Consider the following 21615-nt stretch of genomic DNA (forward strand, 5'->3'; position numbering starts at 1 on the left):
TTCTATGTGATGGTGGTTCTGTCTGATGGTGGTTCCGTCTGATGGTGGTTCTGTCTGATGGTGGTTCTATGTGATGGTGATTCTGTCTGATGGTGGTTGTATGTGATGGTGGTTGTATGTGATGGTGGTTCTGTCTGATGGTGGTTCTATGTGATGGTGGTTCTGTCTGATGGTGGTTGTATGTGATGGTGGTTCTGTCTGATGGTGGTTGTATGTGATGGCGGTTCTGTCTGCTGGTGGTTGTATGTGATGGTGGTTCTATGTGATGGTGGTTCTATATGATGGCGGTTCTATGTGATGGCGGTTCTGTCTGATGGTGGTTCTATGTGATGGCGGTTCCTTCTTGACCCACCAGTCAGGCTTCAAGGCCATTCAACAGAGACTGTTTTACACATGTTGTGAATTTAGCTTATTTGATGAAATCGCACTCTCTTGTTCTTCTGAGTTTGTATTCTTATGGTTGAAATGCACTTATTGTAAATCGCTTTTGTTAAAAGCGTGAGTTAAATGACATTTATACATTACATAGAGCGCACGGGTTCCTCCAATCAGAGGATTGGCATTTTGATCCCTGATAACCACTTTCCATGTGTCCTGTAGTTGCCTACAGGGTGTGAATGGGTGAATAAGCACTTTGAGTGGTCATAACGCTAGAAAAGCTCAAGCACAGTCCATTCACCACACACACACACACACACACACACACACACACACACACACACACACACACACACACACACACACACACACACACACACACACACACACACACACACACACAGGACAATAGCAGGAGGCTGGTCTCAGACCTGTTCTGTTTATGGAGGGAAGTGTCTGCTCTTCCTGTCTACTGTAAGCCCCGTCCACATGGCTGCATTGACTCCACCCCTCAAGGACATCACACGCTGGCATATGGGTGTGTGTGTGTGTGTGTGTTTCCTGTCTTTGTACAAGAACAATAGTCAGACTGAGCCGCTGCAGAATATTCCCTGCTCGTGTTTTCTTGTTCTCAAGTTTCTTTGAAAAGATCAGATGAGAAGAAGATTCTGAAAAATATCCAAGGTAACATCTAACATCGTATGTTAAGGTCAGGCTACTGGCCCTTTAAAAGTCTCCATGACGGTAAACAGTCTCGGGCCGCACACACCTGAGGCAGGTGTGATTCATGAGAGAGAGAGCCTGACACACTGGAATGCAGAACCCCCCCTGATTCCCTCCTCTGTGTTTGTCTCTCCGCCACACCCACCCTACCAGGAATGTAAGACACACACACACACTCCTCCCTTCGATCACAGCACTAAACTGTCAATCATCAAGGTGAGGTTGAGGGTTTGTGGTGCGCTCCATCGACCAATTAGAAAGGGGGAAGAACTCAAAGGAGGAGTTCAAAAGAGAATATCTGAAGTGTTTTTGTTACTGATCCAGACCCATCACGTGACCTCAGAGAGCCAGCAGCCAATCAGGGATCAGTGAAGAGAGTTCAACCTTTACCCTTAGTGTGCACACACACTAACACAGACACACACTCACACTGTCACAATAAGGACACAAACACACAGTCATACTACACTACGCTATATAAGATCAATTTAATTGAATCCAATGTCCTCAAAGACCTCTTCACTTGTTCAATGACAGTTTTATCAGTGAGCTGTGTAACCTCCTTATTACCTCCTTCTACAGCATCTTCAAGGACCTCTCTTACTAGTTGAAGTACATCTAACTATGGTTTGAAACTGGTTGCACACCTCAACAATCTATTCAATTATTCAAACAACCTGGAAAAGTTGCTCGGTTACCATTGTAACCGCAGGGACTTCCAACCTCAAATAACCTCAAGTATCTTTCTCATGGACCTCTGAATCCTCTTTAAAGGCCTTCACAGCTCTCTCTAGAATCTCATGTACCACCTCAAGGACATTTACAACCTTCTCAAGGATCTCAGAGAAAATGAATAATATATAGTATAATGTTGTAATATAATAAAATATCATGTAAATGTGCAAATGTAGCTATTAATTAAAACTACTATGTGCAAAACATTGTATTACACAAATCTTCATTAGTATTAATACAATCTAAAAATAATGATGAGCATTTTTTAAGATTTCAATATATTTACATATTTGGATTTTGTTAAGAAAACTATTTTACTTTTTGTACTTTAAATGTATTTCTATGTACTCGTAGAATCTGAGTACTGAGGACTTCTGAGTACTTCTTCCACCAATGCAATACTACATAATGAAAGTATACAACACGGACAGCCAATCACAAGGCAGATATTGAGACGTTCACACACCTGCAGACCGGTTTGAGTCACCAGTTGACCTCTCCCGCATGTACTTAGACTTATGTTATTTTACATACTTCATCTTATATCACATTGTATAGTGTGGTACCAGAGACAACCGACTAGAATTCTGAATCAACTGGAGAGGCTTAAGAGATTTACAAGAGCAGCCTGATAACAAAGAATTACAGTAGTCCAGTCTGTAAGTAACAAACACATGAAGTAATTTTTCATCACTTTGAGACAGGAAGTTCCTGATTTTCGATATATTATGTAGATGAAAATAGGCAGTCCTTGAAGTCTTCTTTATATGAGAGCTGAAGGACATATCCTGGTCCAAGAGAAGTCCAAGATTCTTCACGGTGCTGCTGGATACCAGAGCAACTCCATCCAAAAAAAAAAAGATTCAAGAGCTTTGGACAAAAAGGGAAGAAGAGAGACCGGTCTGTAGTTTCCTCCGAAGGGTTGAGGGTGGGTTTCTTCAGGAGAGGGTTAACTCTCCTTCAGAGAGTTGGGAAAACAGCCAGATAACAAAGCATTGTTAATGAGACAGGTGAGGAAAGGAAGAAGGTCAGGAGCGATAGATTGGGGCCAAGAGGGCAGGTGGTCGGATGGGCAGAGGTTACTTAGGTGAGAACTTGTACATGTACATTTTATGTAGTCTTCATTTAGGTGTTTACAATAGTCATTTACAGTTGAAAGGATTGTACATGTAGTTCTTCAAGTAAAGTGTAGCAAACCGTAGTCAACTTTAATTAAATTAAACTCAATTTCCCAACAACAAAAATTGTGGCAAATGGAATTGCTGAGTGGCTGGTAACTTTGGAAAACCACTAGCCATGGTTTTTATATAAAAATGTTTTTATATATATATATATATATATATATACTGATGAGTCAGTCTAGCCTGTGAAAAGAGGATCTGCATACTTCAGAGTAAAGTGCAGCAGAACCCTGATGCAAAGTCTGCAGGTTTCCACCTGTGCAGGTTATGTCAGAGTTAAGCCCGCCCTTCTACCTGGTGAGTGGGCGGAGTCTGAGGTGAGTGAGAAAGAGCCGGCAAGTGTCGTCGCTCTGAGGAGCCTCTCGAATATCCTCTTGATTTCCAGGAAGCCTTTTAAGCCTTGAACTTGAAACTTTGACGGCAGAAAGCGAGAAAACAGAAAGGTGAGTCCCTGCTATATGTTGTACTTCTGGAGTAAGAGTTACGTACTGGTGTGTACTGCGTGTGTACTGCGCGTGTACTGCGTGTGCTGGGACACAGGTCTCTCGTGTGAAAAAAAATCCAATTGCGCAATATTTCAGTTAGAAAACCTAATCTATAGAAGTGGTGGGGAATGAGCATTAGCATTAGCTTTAGCGTTAGCTTTATCTGCGGGAGGAGCTCACTGTAGTTTGACTTGTTCTGACAGGAAGAAACCAAACTCTTATATTGTATGTTACAGAAGTGGTCTTCTGTAACAACTCACTATAAACTATATTTAAACTATTATCTGTGTAAAAACTGTAGTACTAGTGCAATGTTACCGAGTACTGAACTGGAGTACTTGCATTTGTACACGATTTTTGTGCAGGATCACAGCTGATCAGCAGAAAATTATTCACGATTTTCTTTAATAGAATGCTTTATTGTACTTTTGAGTATTTCCTTTCTGTGCTACTCTCTTTTTGTACTATCGCAGAGGTACATATTGTACTTTACTGTACTACACCAGTAGAGTGAACAAACGGCCTTAGGGAATGGTAAATGCCTATTGCTCAAGATCTTATTTGGACAATCAGTCCTCCCTGTTCAAGGAGGAAAACTATGAAACTGTCTACCAACACAATGCAACACAATTTTAATGTTTTTAAAAGAGGCATTAAATCATGGTTCAAAGAGAAGCAGCATGGTTCACAAACCTAGCAATCTGGGGGTGCACTTGTACTGTGTGTATGCGTTTATAGGTGTACTGGATGTATCTTCTTGTTCTGTTTAAAACCCCCAAAAATGTATTATTTGATATATATATATATATATATATATATATATATATATATATATATATATATATATATATATAATTTTTATTGGTATACACTATGCATCTGGTTATCGTGCATAATTGTATGTCACAATTCTAATGCTACGTTCACACCAAACGCGATGCAAGTGTTTCTAGCTATAAGATTACATAGAAAGTCTATGCACAGATGGGATGGAGACTGGTTGGCAACAAAGTTGATGCAATTTCACGCAAAGTCGAGTCAAACGCAGCAAACATGAAAGTTGAAATATTTAAACTTCAGGGACAAATGGCGTGACGCAATGGTGCGCTAGCCTATCAGCGTCCTGCAGACAGCGGTACCCCGCGCTGTACGATACATCCTCATACCTAACGCTATATTGCCACCATTCCGGGAAAGACCAATATGTGCCTTTTTTACATCCCATCACATATATAGAAAATTCACCCAGCTGTCTGCGCCTACGGATTAGTGTTGCACGGTGTACCGGTACTAGAACGGCAGCGCGGTACCTTGACGTTGAAAACAATACGTTTTTTAAGTTTTTGAGTACCGGTACTTCATTAAAAAGGTACGAAATCACAGCGAGTTATCAGGGGAGACGTGTCCTCATGCAGCAGACTGCAGATAAATACATACATGTACACGTAGCAGACTGCAGATAAATACATACATGTAACGTACACGCAGCAGACTGCAGATAAATACATACATGTAACATGTACACGTAGCAGACTGCAGATAAATACATACATGTAACGTACACGTAGCAGACTGCAGATAAATACATACATGTAACGTACACGCAGCAGACTGCAGATAAATACATACATGTAACATGTACACGTAGCAGACTGCAGATAAATACATACATGTACATGTAGCAGACTGCGGATAAATATATACATGTAACATGCACACGCAGCAGACTGCAGATAAATACATACATGTAACATGCACACGCAGCAGACTGCAGATAAATATATACATGTAACATGCACACGCAGCAGACTGCAGATAAATACATACATGTAACATGCACACGCAGCAGACTGCAGATAAATATATACATGTAACATGCACACGCAGCAGACTGCAGATAAATACATACATGTACACGTAGCAGACTGCAGATAAATACATACATGTAACATGCACACGTAGCAGACTGCAGATAAATACATACATGTACACGTAGCAGACTGCAGATAAATACATACATGTAACATGCACACGTAGCAGACTGCAGATAAATACATACATGTAACATGTACACGTAGCAGACTGCAGATAAATACATACATGTAACGTACACGCAGCAGACTGCAGATAAATACATACATGTACATGTAGCAGACTGCGGATAAATATATACATGTAACATGCACACGCAGCAGACTGCAGATAAATACATACATGTAACATGTACACGTAGCAGACTGCAGATAAATACATACATGTAACGTACACGCAGCAGACTGCAGATAAATACATACATGTAACATGTACACGTAGCAGACTGCAGATAAATACATACATGTACATGTAGCAGACTGCGGATAAATATATACATGTAACATGCACACGCAGCAGACTGCAGATAAATACATACATGTAACATGCACACGCAGCAGACTGCAGATAAATATATACATGTAACATGCACACGCAGCAGACTGCAGATAAATACATACATGTAACATGCACACGCAGCAGACTGCAGATAAATACATACATGTAACATGCACACGTAGCAGACTGCAGATAAATACATACATGTACACGTAGCAGACTGCAGATAAATACATACATGTAACATGCACACGTAGCAGACTGCAGATAAATACATACATGTACACGTAGCAGACTGCAGATAAATACATACATGTAACATGCACACGTAGCAGACTGCAGATAAATACATACATGTAACATGTACACGTAGCAGACTGCAAATAAATACATACATGTAACGTACACGCAGCAGACTGCAGATAAATACATACATGTACATGTAGCAGACTGCGGATAAATATATACATGTAACATGCACACGCAGCAGACTGCAGATAAATACATACATGTAACATGCACACGCAGCAGACTGCAGATAAATATATACATGTAACATGCACACGCAGCAGACTGCAGATAAATACATACATGTAACATGCACACGCAGCAGACTGCAGATAAATATATACATGTAACATGCACACGCAGCAGACTGCAGATAAATACATACATGTAACATGCACACGCAGCAGACTGCAGATAAATATATACATGTAACATGCACACGTAGCAGACTGCAGATAAATACATACATGTAACATGCACACGCAGCAGACTGCAGATAAATATATACATGTAACATGCACACGCAGCAGACTGCAGATAAATACATACATGTACACGTAGCAGACTGCAGATAAATACATACATGTAACATGCACACGTAGCAGACTGCAGATAAATACATACATGTACACGTAGCAGACTGCAGATAAATACATACATGTAACATGCACACGTAGCAGACTGCAGATAAATACATACATGTAACATGTACACGTAGCAGACTGCAGATAAATACATACATGTAACGTACACGCAGCAGACTGCAGATAAATACATACATGTACATGTAGCAGACTGCGGATAAATATATACATGTAACATGCACACGCAGCAGACTGCAGATAAATACATACATGTAACATGCACACGCAGCAGACTGCAGATAAATATATACATGTAACATGCACACGCAGCAGACTGCAGATAAATACATACATGTAACATGCACACGCAGCAGACTGCAGATAAATATATACATGTAACATGCACACGCAGCAGACTGCAGATAAATACATACATGTAACATGCACACGCAGCAGACTGCAGATAAATATATACATGTAACATGCACACGCAGCAGACTGCAGATAAATACATACATGTAACATGCACACGCAGCAGACTGCAGATAAATATATACATGTAACATGCACACGCAGCAGACTGCAGATAAATACATACATGTAACATGCACACGTAGCAGACTGCAGATAAATACATACATGTACACGTAGCAGACTGCAGATAAATACATACATGTAACATGCACACGCAGCAGACTGCAGATAAATACATACATGTAACATGTACACGTAGCAGACTGCAGATAAATACACACATGTAACATGTACACGCAGCAGACTGCAGATAAATACATACATGTAATATGTACACACAGCAGACTGCAGATAAATACATACATGTAACATGTACACGCAGCAGACTGCAGATAAATACATACATGTAACATGTACACGTAGCAGACTGCGATGGAAAGCTTTCCATCGACACACAGACCCGTCTGTAAAACCGGCTACGCACCTTTCAGACAGACACTGCAAACCTTCCAGAGAGTTCAAAGAACGACAGGTTGGCAAATGTGATTATAAGCATGAACACCCACATACAGCCCAACACGAGTAGCTTAGCCTGGTTTAGCTCGGCTGACCAGACGTCCTCTTTTACCCGGACACATTTTTTAGGTCTGGAAAAGAGGAAATGTCCGGGTAAAAGAGGACGTCTGCTTTGTCTGGTGTTGCACTTGCTTGATGTTTGACTGTGTTTGGAAAATTGTTGACTTGCTAGTTTGTTATAAACAAAGTAAGCGAACGGGTTTCGCTTAGTTAACCGCTAGCAAGACATCTTGTTAGCGATGTTAGCTTGTTATAACACGCTTGGACATTGATGCTAGTATTGAGCGCTCTCGCGTCGGCTTCTTGTTGCTTCACCAGCTCTGTAGCTCATGTTATTGTGAGCTACAGAGCTGCCAACGTTTCACTAAACCTTGGAGTGAGATGTTGTTGGGGGTGATGCCACGGCCGACAGGGGGGTGTAAGTTACGCTACGTGCAGCGAATAGCTTTACAGATGTTGTACAGATGCGCCGTTTACCGTCGGCGAGGTTGGAGATGAACCAGCACAGGGTTTTTTTTGCGTAATAAATTGGATGTGTGGCGTGAGTGAACTTTCCTAACAGGCAAACATCAAGCAAGTGCAACACAAGACAAAGCAAGACCGCAAATAAGTTACTGAATAGTCCAGCAGAAATATAAACATGCAAAATAACCTACGATTTCACTCATGTGGGCCGATATGATCATGAGGTCAGAATGCACACAAATCTGTACCAAATAATACACACCTGATGCAATAGGCTACATGCTGGTGGATCTTGACCTTTTTAATTTCAGTTAAGGAAAAATAATGATTCCATGAATTGAGAAATATGAATGTGAGAATATCAAACTCTACAGTATATGCAAGTAAGTGAAGCATTGTTTATCCCAGTCAAACAGAGGTAAAAAATGGAACCTTACAGATGTTTTATTTATTACATCACATTACATTACATTTAGCTGACGCTTTTATCCAAGTGCATTCAACCATAGGTACACAAACTCAGAAGAACAAGAAACAAGAAAGTGCAATTTCCTCAAATAAGCCAATTTACAATTTGCTATAGACGAGTGGCGTTATAAGTACAATTTAAGTGCTACAATTTGTTAGTCTTTTAGTCGAGGTAGAGTCTGCAGAGATTTGTGGTATTGTAAGTATCAAGTACCGTAATATTTTGGCAGGTATAATATCAAAGTCATAATTTTGGTATCGTGACAACCCTACTACGGATGCTATCTAGTACAAAATCACAACGCCCTTTGATGGGCCGACATGAGTAGAACTTCCACAACAGGTACAGAGTTGGTTTGTCTTCCGTGGTTGATGCAGAGGATAAACTATTACTACTAGTTCAACTGTTTCAGGATGATAAGCCACACTCCCTCTCCGGCGCGTTTAGCGCGAATGACGGGTTCATGTGACTTGACCAGAAATGATCCCCCGAGAATCCTGCGGCGTGTTTAGAGCGTTTGAGGCGACACAAAACATTTGCTTGATGTGAACGCAGCATAATGCCGCTGTGATGTCCCAAAAAGTATCCATAGTTATTTTACTGTACTACATGTGGTACACAGAGTACTTTGAATGTTCTACACCAGGGGTGTCAAACTCATTTTAGATTCATTAATCTCACGTGGGCCAGACCGTTAAAAATCAACAGCGCTGCAACGAATCGTTATACAAAAAAACACAACATGTCTCCCGTCTGTCAGAAGCAATCGCGCATGTGTGGGAACCTGACATGATTCTTCTTCTTTCTTCAATGATGGATCGACCGGCACTGCGTTGGTGAACAACCGCGTCCCCCTGGTACGACCCCCAGTGGACTTTTTAGGAATAGCAGCTACTTTTATAGAAATGCAATTTATGTCTTTCTGTAATCCTCACAATAGCAAAGTCATCTGGCGGGCTACACTGAACCCCCCCGGCGGGCCTTGAGTTTGAGACTTGTGTTGTGTTTTACACTGTAGTAGTTTTTACCACTAACAAGATGCTAATATTACGTTACTCCAAATATTGAACTATTGACGCTATTTCGGACTTCCAGGAAGCTAATGATCTGATGAGACATTTGATCCCTCACCTTCAGAGTCACCTTTTCACCTACCAAAGGGGGGTTGGCCCTGAACCATCACCATGGCAACATCTCCCTCCATGCTCGGTAGAGGTGAGTCCTGTTTTTATTGTCGTTAGTGTTGAGTTTGCATTAGCATTAGCATCTTGGACCCAATATGACCGTTTTATTTCATCATTCCCTCTGATCCTCCGGTCCAGGTTCTATTGGTCTGGGTCTGGTCTTGGTGGAGTTTGACTATGAGTACCAGGGGCGGGACGGTACCACAATCTCCATCAAACCCAACGAGCGCTACGTCCTGCTGGCTAAGACAAACAACCACTGGTGGCAGGTGCAGAGGGACCAGAGCTCCAAGTCATTTTACATCCCTGCCAAGTACGTCAAAGAGCTGCCGACTGAGTTCCACTCACCTCTAGACTTTGACCCACCTGGTTCTGAACCGGTGCTGCTTCCTGTGGCGGTTCCTGTAGCGGTTCCTGTGGCGGTTCCTGTGGCGGTTCCGGTCCCTGTGCCGAAGACTCTGGAGGAGTCCAGAACCCAACCGGGAGATGACGTGATGATCCGAGTCAGAACTGACGCCACCAAACGATACCGCAAGACTGAGAACCGCATGTCCACTTTTGGGTTCCCGCTCGACTCTCCTGACACGTCTTCTTTGTCAGCACCGCGGCATTCCAGCAACCCCCTTGCTGGTGCTGCCGAAACCGGGACTACAAACATGGCTGACAAGAAGCACCTTCCGGGGTTTGCAGAGGATCACAGAGACTCTGACAAACATCGAGCTCCCAGTTTCAGTCCAGCAGACCCTGTGTCCTCACCTAGAAACCAGACCCAGCCCATTGCCGTGGAGATGCCGGTAGTCCCGGTGACCCACCCACACTACGACTCCTCCTTGCCATCCACAGGTCGCCGTGACAACCGGGAGTCCTCGACAGAGGAGGAGCTTTGTGTGGAGGAGAGCAGCAGTGAAGAGGATCCTGTAAAGGAGGAGGATTCAAACCACATCTATGAATCCATACAGGACCTTAACCTGGACCTGGAGGCTCTGGTGGGAGGAAGTCCTGCAGCTCCCCATTCACCGGACCTGCCCCCTTCACACGTAGGTGTCCCATTTAGGCAACTATGGCTCTGATGCTTCGGTAAGAGTTTTCAGTAATGACGAGTGCACGGTCATCATCATGGGACCAGCAGGTGCAGGTGTTCCATTGGACCTTCAGGGCCTTTTCTGCATCATGGTAGTTGGGAGTTTTTGTTCGACAGAATAGAGTAGAAAAATTAGTAAATTTAAATGACATCAATTTTTAAAATCTAATTATTGACCTTTTTTTAAAACGGGGGGTGTCATGCTCTGTGGGTCTGGTGATGTCACAGCAGGATGTGAGACGTCAGCAGTATGAGGTGATGTCACAGCAGGATGTGTGACGTCAGGGTTGGACAGGAACACAATACATCAGGATCCAGAGCTGCAGCTAACAACATGAAACCGCTTCAGTTGCTGATGGATCACAAAATGTTGTGCTTGACGTTGGATAGAATTTGACACGGCAGACAAACAGAGAATAGCATTCTGGATCAGTCCTCAAGTCCTGATCTAAACTTTTGGTGGCTGGTATCAAAATAAATAATAAAGGTTGTGGATCCTTTAAATAGCGACGTGCTCAGGTTAGTTTGACCTCTGACCTTTGACCTCAGGCACTCAGAGGAGATTATCTCAATATTACATTACAGGTCATTTAGCAGACGCTTTTATCCAAAGCGACTTACATTACACTTTAAACCCATGGCTTTTTCACATTTTCGCCCGGGGAGCAATTAGGGGTTAGGTGTCTTGCTCAGGGACACTTCGACATGGAACATGGGGAAGCCTGGAATCGAACCACCAACCTTGTGCTTCCCAGCACACCTTCTGTAACCCCTGCGCCACAACGACCCAATATGTATCTTATGCTGTATTGAAACAGGTTTAAAACAGAAACACTGATAATGATGTTCATGGGAATGATTCAGATACAGGTGCACGGATCACGTTTGAGACTGAAATGTTCTAACTGTTACAATTAATATTAATCATAATGGTAATACTAATAATGTTGATAATAATAGTATTAATCACTTTATTAATAATAATAAGATTAATAATGGCGAGGACAATGATAATAATATTCATGTTGGTGACAATGTTTTTATAACTTCTTCTCGTCTCAGTTAATCTTCAGTGTCAAAGCATAAAATAATACTCAACATAAAGAAAAGAAAGAGAAAGTCTTTGCCCGCTTTTGTTTACTGCTGTCTATGTGTATGTTGGTGAATGTGTGTTCAAAAATGAAAGGAGGACGTCCTTCCTCAGAAATAGACTGTTGTTCTTCATGAGGAGAGAGAAAATCATCACCATCATGATTCTGTTGATCAATTGATTTATTTATGAGTTGTATAATTGATCTTCTGATGCCTGCAAATTCTCTCTCTGAAGAATGTTGACTTGCACCCGAAGTCGCCCATCTACGCCAACATCTCCTCCATGAAGAAAACAAACCTCCCCCAGGTCTCCATATCTGGCCCCGTCCTGCCCTCGTCACCTCCTCCTGACCCGGCCCCCTCCATCCCCGGCCGCACCCCGTCCTCCTCCGCCTCCTCCGGTATGATAAGCCCCGCCTCCCCCCTCAGCCCACAGGACGGCTGGCAGGTAAAGTGACCTCTGCTAGCTTTAAAGAACGTATGTGAACTCAGGGTGTGTACAGCTAATGGTGTCAAGTAATTAGTTCTGTCACATTGTCATAGATTACATAAAGAAGACATTCAGGACTCATAAATTGAATTTAAGCAATAAATAGATTTATGAAATAAATAGGGGAAACTATACATATACAGTAGTACAGTATATATAAATATGTATACTGTATACTATTGATCATATATATATATGACTAATAATAGTGTTGACATTTTGGGAAAGAAACTATCAACGTTACTCTGCGATGTTCCAACCAGGTCCACACCGACCGGGACAGTGGGCAAGAGTTCTACTTCCACCCAGTAACCAGACGGACCACCTGGTCCAACCCCCAAGGCCCTCCTCCCGCGCTGGATGAAGAGTTGGACCGGTCCAAGCCGAGCGACGGGGGTCAGCGAACCTCCCCCCTGCTCTCATCTCAGGTACCTTGTTGTTGTTATTAATATTGTCTTACTGTTGTTGTTAAGTAACACCTGCTGCTTCCTGTCAGAGTTCTGCTGGTTGGCAGCAGCTGGTGGACAAAGCCTCCGGGAGGGTCTACTACCACGACCCCTCCTCGGGAACCACGTCGTGGGCCCCCCCGGAACCACCACCTGCCCCGCTCCCAGGAGCGCCAGCTGACAGCCCGGTACGACTCTGCGTCCGCATTCTGTCCGGACTTAAATGACACAAAACGCGTTGTCATGACAATAATAATAACCAAATCAATACTAATGGAGAACAGTTGTGATTATAATATTACCATTTATCACTTCTTTCTTTATTTCGGCTGATAACTGAAGCCTCCGCTGCCTGACGAAGATTATCCACCTCAAGTACAGCATGACAACAACGAGGTCTTCACAACGGTGAAACACACACACACAGACACACACAGACCCACACAAAGACAGACAGACACGTTTTACAATGTGAAGCCATCACTAACATTGCGGGTGCCTGTTTTTCCCAGAATCCTCAGCAGCTCGTGTGTTTGATTCCCAGAGCTCAGCTGGACTCGAGAGATGAAATCAGCCCGCAGGAGGTAAAGAACCAGCTCGTGCTGTTTGACTCTAATCAATATATTAATGCATTGATTCTTCTAGGTATCTCCTTTGCCCCAACGGATGATGGGAAATGGAGTTTCTGAGGAGGAAACAACTTTAGAGGGGAAATACTGGACACACACCGTCGTTGAAGAGGTGATTCTCACCGACATTACAACAGATAATAATCAGATGAATAGACTTCACAGATAATAACTTGACATTGCTACATGACAACTTGGGCTAATAGATAATAACTTATTGATTGACAATGTACTAATATTTTAATAATAATAACTTGTGCTACAGACCTTTATTCACGGCCACAGGAGGAATGTCTCTGAGGTCATGGAGATGTCCAATAGGAAACCGTCCCCCGACAGTCCTCAGGTACACGATGTGGTTAGGCCCCTCCCCTGTCCTTCATTCATTATTCATCCATTCGTTATACATTCATCATTCATTCACCAATGAATTCAATTTTTACCATTATTATTCATCTTTTACCATTCATCATTGATTTATCCATGCATTATTCACCCAGTCATTATTTTTTCATTCATCATCCATTTTTTATCATTGATTGATTGATTGATTGATCCATCCATCCAGTCATCCATTGATTCATCCTGTTCTCCATCAAGCTCTCCCATCGACACAAAGTGAAGAGGAACCTCTCAGACCGGAGTTCAGGTTCCCAGCAGCATCATGTAGGTCCTGCGTCCTGATTGGTTGCTGAAGTTGTTGCCGTTTGATTGGAGGAGGGATCAACTGAGATGGAAACATGTTTTTTCCTGACTGGGACACACAGGTTTAATTTCTAAAGAAACTAACTACACATTAATGATCAACATACTAACTACATATTATTATCAACTACACATCGATGATCAACATACTAACTACATATTATTATCAACTACACATCGATGATCAACATACCAACTACATATTATTATCAACTACACATTAATGATCAACATACTAACTACATATTATTATCAACTACACATTAATGATCAACATACTAACTACATATTATTATCAACTACACATCGATGATCAACATACTAACTACATATTATTATCAACTACACATTAATGATCAACATACTAACTACATATTATTATCAACTACACATCGATGATCAACATACTAACTACATATTATTATCAACTACACATCGATGATCAACATACTAACTACATATTATTATCAACTACACATTAATGATCAACATACTAACTACATATTATTATCAACTACACATCGATGATCAACATATTAACTACATATTATTATCAACTACACATCGATGATCAACATACTAACTACATATTATTATCAACTACACATTAATGATCAACATACTAACTACATATTATTATCAACTATACATCGATGATCAACATACCAACTACATATTATTATCAACTACACATCGATGATCAACATACTAACTACATATTATTATCAACTACACATCGATGATCAACATACTAACTACATATTATTATCAACTACACATCGATGATCAACATACTAACTACATATTATTATCAACTACACATCGATGATCAACATATTAACTACATATTATTATCAACTACACATCGATGATCAACATACTAACTACATATTATTATCAACTACACATCGATGATCAACATATTAACTACATATTATTATCAAATACACATCGATGATCAACATACTAACTACATATTATTATCAACATACTAATCAGATGTCTATGATGAACATACTAACTACACACTATGATAGTCTCTATCTTAATGTCCATGTTTGGGATCACTGCTGAAGGTGCTTCTGATCATTTGTCAGTATAACAAGTTAAGTTTACATCATCAGAATGATGAGCAGAAGGGTTCTCATGATCGTCATGGTTCCTATAGTTCTAATGGTTCTGATGGTGCTCTTGGTTGTCGTGGTTCTGGTTCTGATGTTTCTCATGGTACTCATGGTTCTGATGGTCCTGATGGATGTCATGGTTCCCCTGGTTGTTCTTTGTTGGTTCTGCTGATAGTTCTGTTAGTGGTTCCTAACGTGAATCCCTTTCCCGTTTTATCCCTTAAAGAAGAAAGTTGCCACAATGACAAACACACACACACACACACACACACACACACACACACACACGCAATCACCACTCCCATGTTTACACAGGAGATACATTTCCAAGTGGACCTGCAGGTTTAAAGAAACCTGAAGACTCTCGTGTCTCTCTCTTTCCGTGTGTCTGTCTCTCTGTCCCTGTCTGTCTCTCTGTCCCTCTCTGTCTACAGGGCCATCTTTTGGAGAAAGCAGGAATCATGAATAAGACCAAAGTAGTCGATCACGGTAAAAAGATCAGGTGAGATCTTTTAATTTCAACTCCTACCTTTACACTCTTCATATGTAAAACAAATTCTATATACAGTATTTATAAATATATACATTTTTATCTGCATTGCAAAGGTTTGTGGCTCGTAATAATCTGATGCAGCAGAACATCCTGGTACTTGTAATCAGACACAACGTTTCCATCATATCATTGACATTATAGATGTGATCCCTGTTGTTGTTGTTGTGTTGTCAGGAAGAACTGGAGTCAGTCCTGGACCGTCCTCCACGGTGGGATTCTCACCTTTCACAAAGACCCCAAGTCGGCTCCAACTGTGAACGCAGTACGAACCAGTAGCAATGCAATCATATACATCATTAAATTCTTCTTCTTAGGGGCAACGGATGATGATGCTGAACTGTCATAACTTTGTGTGTTCGACATGAGACATCAGCTATGTTTAGCATCATCAGTTAATGTTAGCATGCTAACACTCTAATCTCATACTTTAGCATGTTGGCATCCCGAGTCCCCCACGGACCCAGACACTACATCCCCAGGACATTTTCACGTGGATCCATCTCAATGCATATGTGTCTTGACGCACTTATCTCTTTATATTGCTAATTTTTTAACATTTCTGACTTCCTTTTCTTTTAATTATTTCATTCTTTTTATTCTATTCTCCTTTTATTGCATCACCCTGGGAGAAAAATTCCTGTATGTGCAACATACGTGGCAATAAACAGCTTCTGATTCTGATAACTTCCTGTCTTCAGAGTAAAACGTCACAGATTGTTCCAGAGTACACCGTGGAGCTGAGAGGAGCCTCGGTGAGCCGGGCAGCCAGGGACAAGTCCTCCAAGAAGAACGTCCTTGAGGTGCGCCGCTCGCCTTGTCAACTTGCCCTGTGGTTACTCTGGTTACTATGGTTTCCAGAGTCCTCTGTGGCCTCTGCTCTCAAGTCCTCAACCTTAGTCTGGGTCCTGATCAATCATAACTTCATCATCGTCTAACTCCTAACTTCTTGATTTGTCTTTTATACACACATCCACGACGTCTTTGGTTTAATGTCTTCAAACGGTTGCTAAGCAACGCAGCGCAGGATCCTGATTGGATTAAAAACACTGGAGACAAGTGTTAATGTTTGATGTTTCAAGAAATGTCTTTTTTCATTTGGCCGAACGTTGTCAAGTCATGTGACTCATGTCCAGTCCTCTGGTTGCCGTAGTAACGGCTGTGTGTTTGTGTTCCCGTAAAGCTGAAGACTCGTCAGGGCTGCGAGTATCTGATGCAGTACGACACAGAGAGCATCATCAGTGATTGGCTGAAGGCGATGCAGGACACCATCAGACAGCTGGTAACCACAACACTGTGACATCACATGTCTGACTAATCTGGGTTCCTCAGCTGATGAGGGTGGTGTCATGTTTCTGGAGCAGGATCATGTGTCAGAGGATGAGGACGAAGCTACTTCAGACAAAGAGGACAAAGACAGGAAGAGGACAAGTGAGTCCACAGAGTAGACCTCGTAGAAACATATTCAGGCTTTGTTAAGATGTTTTTACAATATTTACTATGAGAGACACTGAAAACACGCTGTCTTCAAACCGAATCTCACATTTGGGGAATTCCAACACAGCAGAATAAAAGCTTCTGTCCATGTGGTTCATGGTCCATACATTTAGGTTTTTCAAAATATTATGAGGAAAACGTTTACAGATTTTTTTGATGAATCTTCTTCTGTGGTGTCTTAGCGAGCAGGACATCGCCTGGGATGGTTGACTCGGAGCAACGGCATGTTCGGACCAAACTCCTGCGTTTCCTCCAGCGGAGGCCAACGTTACAGAGCGTCAAGGAGAAGGGATACATCCGAGGTAACCTGACGCTAAGAGGCTGGTGCCATGGTAACACGCCCCGGCAACATGAAATCCTCAAAGCCGTCTCTCACTTGTTGTCCAGACAGCGTCTTTGGCTGTCACCTGGATACTCTCTGTCAACGGGAGAACAACACCACCCCGAAGTTCATGGAGAAGTGTATCAGGACTGTGGAGAGGAGAGGTACACAGATACACACACACACACACACACACACACACACACACTGATCAGGTGTAACTGTGTGTTTTCAGGTCTGGATGTGGACGGGATCTACAGAGTTAGTGGAAACCTGGCTGTGATCCAGAAACTGAGACATAAAGCTGATCATGGTAACTGTCTGCCCGTCTCTCCTTCTGTCTGTTCTTCTGTCCATTCTTCTCTCAATCTCTTTTTATCTGTTGACCAGTTGCCCTTGTTGTTCCTGGTGACCTTGATGACCCTGTTGACCCGCTGACATCTTCACCTTGTTGTCCTTGTTGACCTGTTTGTGGCTTGTTGAAATGGTGATCTTGTTTCCATGTTTTTGTCCCTTGTTTTGATCTGTTGCCCTTGTCAACCCTGCAGAGGAGGAGCTGGACCTGGAGGACGGACAGTGGGAGGAGATCCATGTGATCACTGGAGCTCTGAAGCTTTTCTTGAGGGAGCTTCCAGAACCGCTGTTTCCCTTCAGCTGCTTTGACAAGTTCATTGCAGCCATCCGTCAGTATACATGTGGTCCATCCAAGACTACTAAGGCCTGGGGACATCTAGACCTCTAAGACCAATAAGATATGTGGACATTTAGATCCCTAATGCTGCGTTCACACCAAAAGCGAGGCAAATTATTTGCGAAAGTAGATTCCATGCAAAGTCAATGCACAGATGCGAATGGTTGCGAAGGATACAAACATTTTCAACGGGCAGCGCAGAAGACACATAAGACGCTTTGCAAAAGAAGCAAAAATGAATTGAGCTAAAATTCCCCCGACCCTGACTTGCAGGGTTGAGTTGCTCCGCTGCTCATCACCGGCATCCTGCTGTCAAACCACAACTACTTCATGAAAAGAAGACAGGGGACGCGAATGAAGGCAAATTAACTATAACTAGTCTGGCGAGTAAACTTGCGTGAATAAAGCGCTACAAAATGTTGCTTTTGGTGTGAACGCAGCATAAGACCATCAAGGCCTTCGGACCAGTGGTCCGCAACCTTTTTTGCCTCACGGACCGTTTTTATGTTAGACAATATTTCGCAAAAAAAAGTATTACGACAAAGAGAAAAGGATTTTTTTTGTGTTGTGCTACCGGTCCACGGCCCGATGGTTGGGGACCTCTGATCTAGACCACTAAGACCTGTAAGACCAGTGAACATCTAGACCAGTAAGACCACTAAGACCAGGGGACATTTAAACAAGTAACACCAGTAAGACCAGTACGACCAGTGAGCTCAGTAAGACCAATTGCTTGTGTCCCTGCAGAGGTCCAGGACTACAGCCTGAGAGTCTCTTACATGAAGGACCTGGTCCGATCCCTACCGCTGCCAAACCACGACACCATGGAGCTGCTGTTCAAACACCTGCGCAGGTGAGCAGCGCTGACATCTCACCTGCGGACGTGTTGATGATGACCTGGGGTGTTTTGGAGTGGGAGCCTTTCACTCATGTACCTGGGTTCTTCTGATCTGGACCAGGTCTCCTGATACTGAGAGTCTAACAGGTATCTCTCTCTCTCTCTCTTCAGGGTGGTCGAGCATAAAGAGTCCAACAGGATGTCTGTTCAGAGTGTCGCTATTGTATTTGGCCCCACGTTGCTCCGCCCCCAGACCGAGTCCTCCAGCATGACAATCCACATGGTGTTCCAGAGTCAGATAGTTGAGCTCATGCTCAACGAGTTCCAAACTGTCTTTTCAGAGAGCTAGGGTAAGCTCCTCTGGAACATCCTGGAACTTTTCTGAACCTCCTGGGGCTCCTTTGGAGCCTTCTGGAGCTCTTCTGGAAATTCCTGGATGTCCGGTGGAACCCTCCTCTTAACCATTTGAACCGTCCTGCAAGCCCCCCAAATATCAAGACATTTGCTGAGGTTTTCCAAAGATTTTTAAGCTGGTGATCACCTCCTTTCAGACCCAGTACTCCGAGGATGGAACTTGAAACCCTGCTGACTACATGAGGCCTCTTTCTAACGGCTGTGCCTTAAATTATTAAAACGTAAAACTTGAGTGGAACCACCTAGAACCCTGATGTTCTGAAAGCAGTCTGGCTCCTGTTTTTAAACCCAGTAAAACATATTTACATTTCACTTTGTTGGAAGATCTTCCAAGAATGTTTTAGATCTTTGGGACCTAAATTCAAGACGGGGTTCACCAGGTTCCTCTCTCCCTACCTTCTGCACCTGAAACGGTCCTAGTAGGACCTGAGCGGAACCATCTACATTGGACTCATTTTGGACACTTTAACCAGAACAAACAAAACTCACTAACTTGAACCTTGAAGCTCTGAACAGAATCTCCTACTTTGAGGATAAGCTGTAAAAGCTCTAAAATCTTATAAAACCTTCAAAAACTATGTTAAGGACTTTTCGGACGCAAACATCACCTCCTCCTTTTATTAAATGGTGTTGATATGTAAATTCAAATGGTAAGCTGTAGAGGAAAGTAGGATCTTATTACAGGACCACCAGGACCTCTACACTTTCTCCATGATAACAACAATTCAATCAACGTGTCGCCTTGCCATAAATCTGCTTTATGGACTGGTAGAGACCTGTCAATCAGCGTGTACCCCCGAATGTGAATGATTCATATTATAGACATGATAATTTATGTTGTCATATGAATAAAAAAAAAACACAGGATGGAGATCAGCACGTCTTTGTGCTAAGCTAGGCTGAACACATCCTGGATCTAACTGTTTGAGAGAACTAAAGGTTTAATCGAAGTGTATCATAAAATTTTATAAAGAATATTAATTTGGTATACTGACATTGGAGACATAATGCAGGTTTTGTTGTTTTTTGTTCATCTTGAGGGAAACATGCAGTTCCTACATTTGAACTTAGTTGGGCACATTACCAATAAAATGCATATGAATAAGTGCCTGCTAATGAGAACAGGTGTGGATGGGAAACAGACACTTTTTGACCGTGTCGCAGGTGTCAACGAGATGGCATCTTATGCTGTGTGGTGCCTGTAAACCAACAAATGTGATGTATTGCAAGGAGGTTTACATTGGTAATTGTATGTGGAGCACAGATTTAAATGTATAAAAGACACACAGCGCACTGGACAGTGAATTTTGTTTATTACATTACATGCGGGCAGTTTAACATTACTTGTAAACACATAACTACGCTCACATCTGTAACGCGCATGCGCAAGTTCTCAGACGCTCGCAGAGCTTCGACCAGATGCAGCACGAGGCGAAGTTTGTACGCAGCAGAGCGACATGAACGACTGATAGAACCACGACTACCGGCTCCAATGCTCTGTAAGTATGGGAGGGTTTGAATGAAGCACACCTGGAACTATAACCAGATGTTTTACTTGTGCTGCCCACTCGATACAGAAAGATTGCTATTTTTTCAAGCTAGTTAGCGTACGTTAATATACCTGGAAATGTTACTCCAGAAGTCCAATAAGTTGCAGATGTTATCTTGTTAATAATGTAATGATTAAACAATATTTACTCAACAATATTAAGACTTAAAGATGCAGGGGAAAAAATCATTGCTGTAGCTACTTTGAAAACAGCTGATGATGACCAGGTTCTCAGAACCAGGGTTCTGTGGAGCACAGAAGGGTTCTGAGACGTC

The 21615-nt window shown here is 42.3% G+C and overlaps 1 protein-coding gene across 9 annotated transcripts in view; it reads left to right on the top strand.

The window, feature by feature from the left end:
• The window catches only part of arhgap27l (Rho GTPase activating protein 27, like), a 22390-nt gene extending 1306 nt beyond the window's left edge, over positions 1 to 21084 (top strand). The window contains exons 1-23 of one of the 9 annotated variants that reach the window (XM_078084301.1): positions 3399 to 3460; positions 9866 to 9943; positions 10051 to 10225; positions 10321 to 10949; positions 12321 to 12533; positions 12839 to 13003; positions 13072 to 13209; positions 13364 to 13429; positions 13534 to 13605; positions 13667 to 13762; positions 13916 to 13996; positions 14251 to 14316; positions 15914 to 15981; positions 16207 to 16294; positions 16731 to 16832; positions 17213 to 17311; positions 17394 to 17460; positions 17709 to 17828; positions 17914 to 18012; positions 18084 to 18161; positions 18397 to 18531; positions 19287 to 19392; positions 19549 to 21084. In XM_078084301.1, coding sequence (XP_077940427.1) covers positions 10090 to 10225; positions 10321 to 10949; positions 12321 to 12533; positions 12839 to 13003; positions 13072 to 13209; positions 13364 to 13429; positions 13534 to 13605; positions 13667 to 13762; positions 13916 to 13996; positions 14251 to 14316; positions 15914 to 15981; positions 16207 to 16294; positions 16731 to 16832; positions 17213 to 17311; positions 17394 to 17460; positions 17709 to 17828; positions 17914 to 18012; positions 18084 to 18161; positions 18397 to 18531; positions 19287 to 19392; positions 19549 to 19726 — 2802 coding nt within the window. In that variant the 5' untranslated portion in view covers positions 3399 to 3460; positions 9866 to 9943; positions 10051 to 10089 and the 3' untranslated portion in view covers positions 19727 to 21084. Of the gene's footprint in view, positions 1 to 3320; positions 3461 to 9475; positions 9586 to 9865; positions 9944 to 10050; positions 10950 to 12320; positions 12534 to 12838; positions 13004 to 13071; positions 13210 to 13363; positions 13430 to 13533; positions 13606 to 13666; positions 13763 to 13915; positions 13997 to 14250; positions 14317 to 15913; positions 15982 to 16206; positions 16295 to 16730; positions 16833 to 17212; positions 17312 to 17393; positions 17461 to 17708; positions 17829 to 17913; positions 18013 to 18083; positions 18162 to 18396; positions 18532 to 19286; positions 19393 to 19548 lie in introns of those variants that run through there. The other 8 variants (XM_040191336.2, XM_040191332.2, XM_040191333.2 and 5 more) reach the window with 8 other exon arrangements.
• The last annotated feature ends 531 nt before the right edge of the window (positions 21085 to 21615 follow it).

This window comes from Gasterosteus aculeatus, chromosome 11 (assembly GCF_964276395.1).
Source record: "Gasterosteus aculeatus chromosome 11, fGasAcu3.hap1.1, whole genome shotgun sequence".
In the NCBI taxonomy this organism is placed as follows: Eukaryota; Metazoa; Chordata; class Actinopteri; order Perciformes; family Gasterosteidae; genus Gasterosteus; species Gasterosteus aculeatus.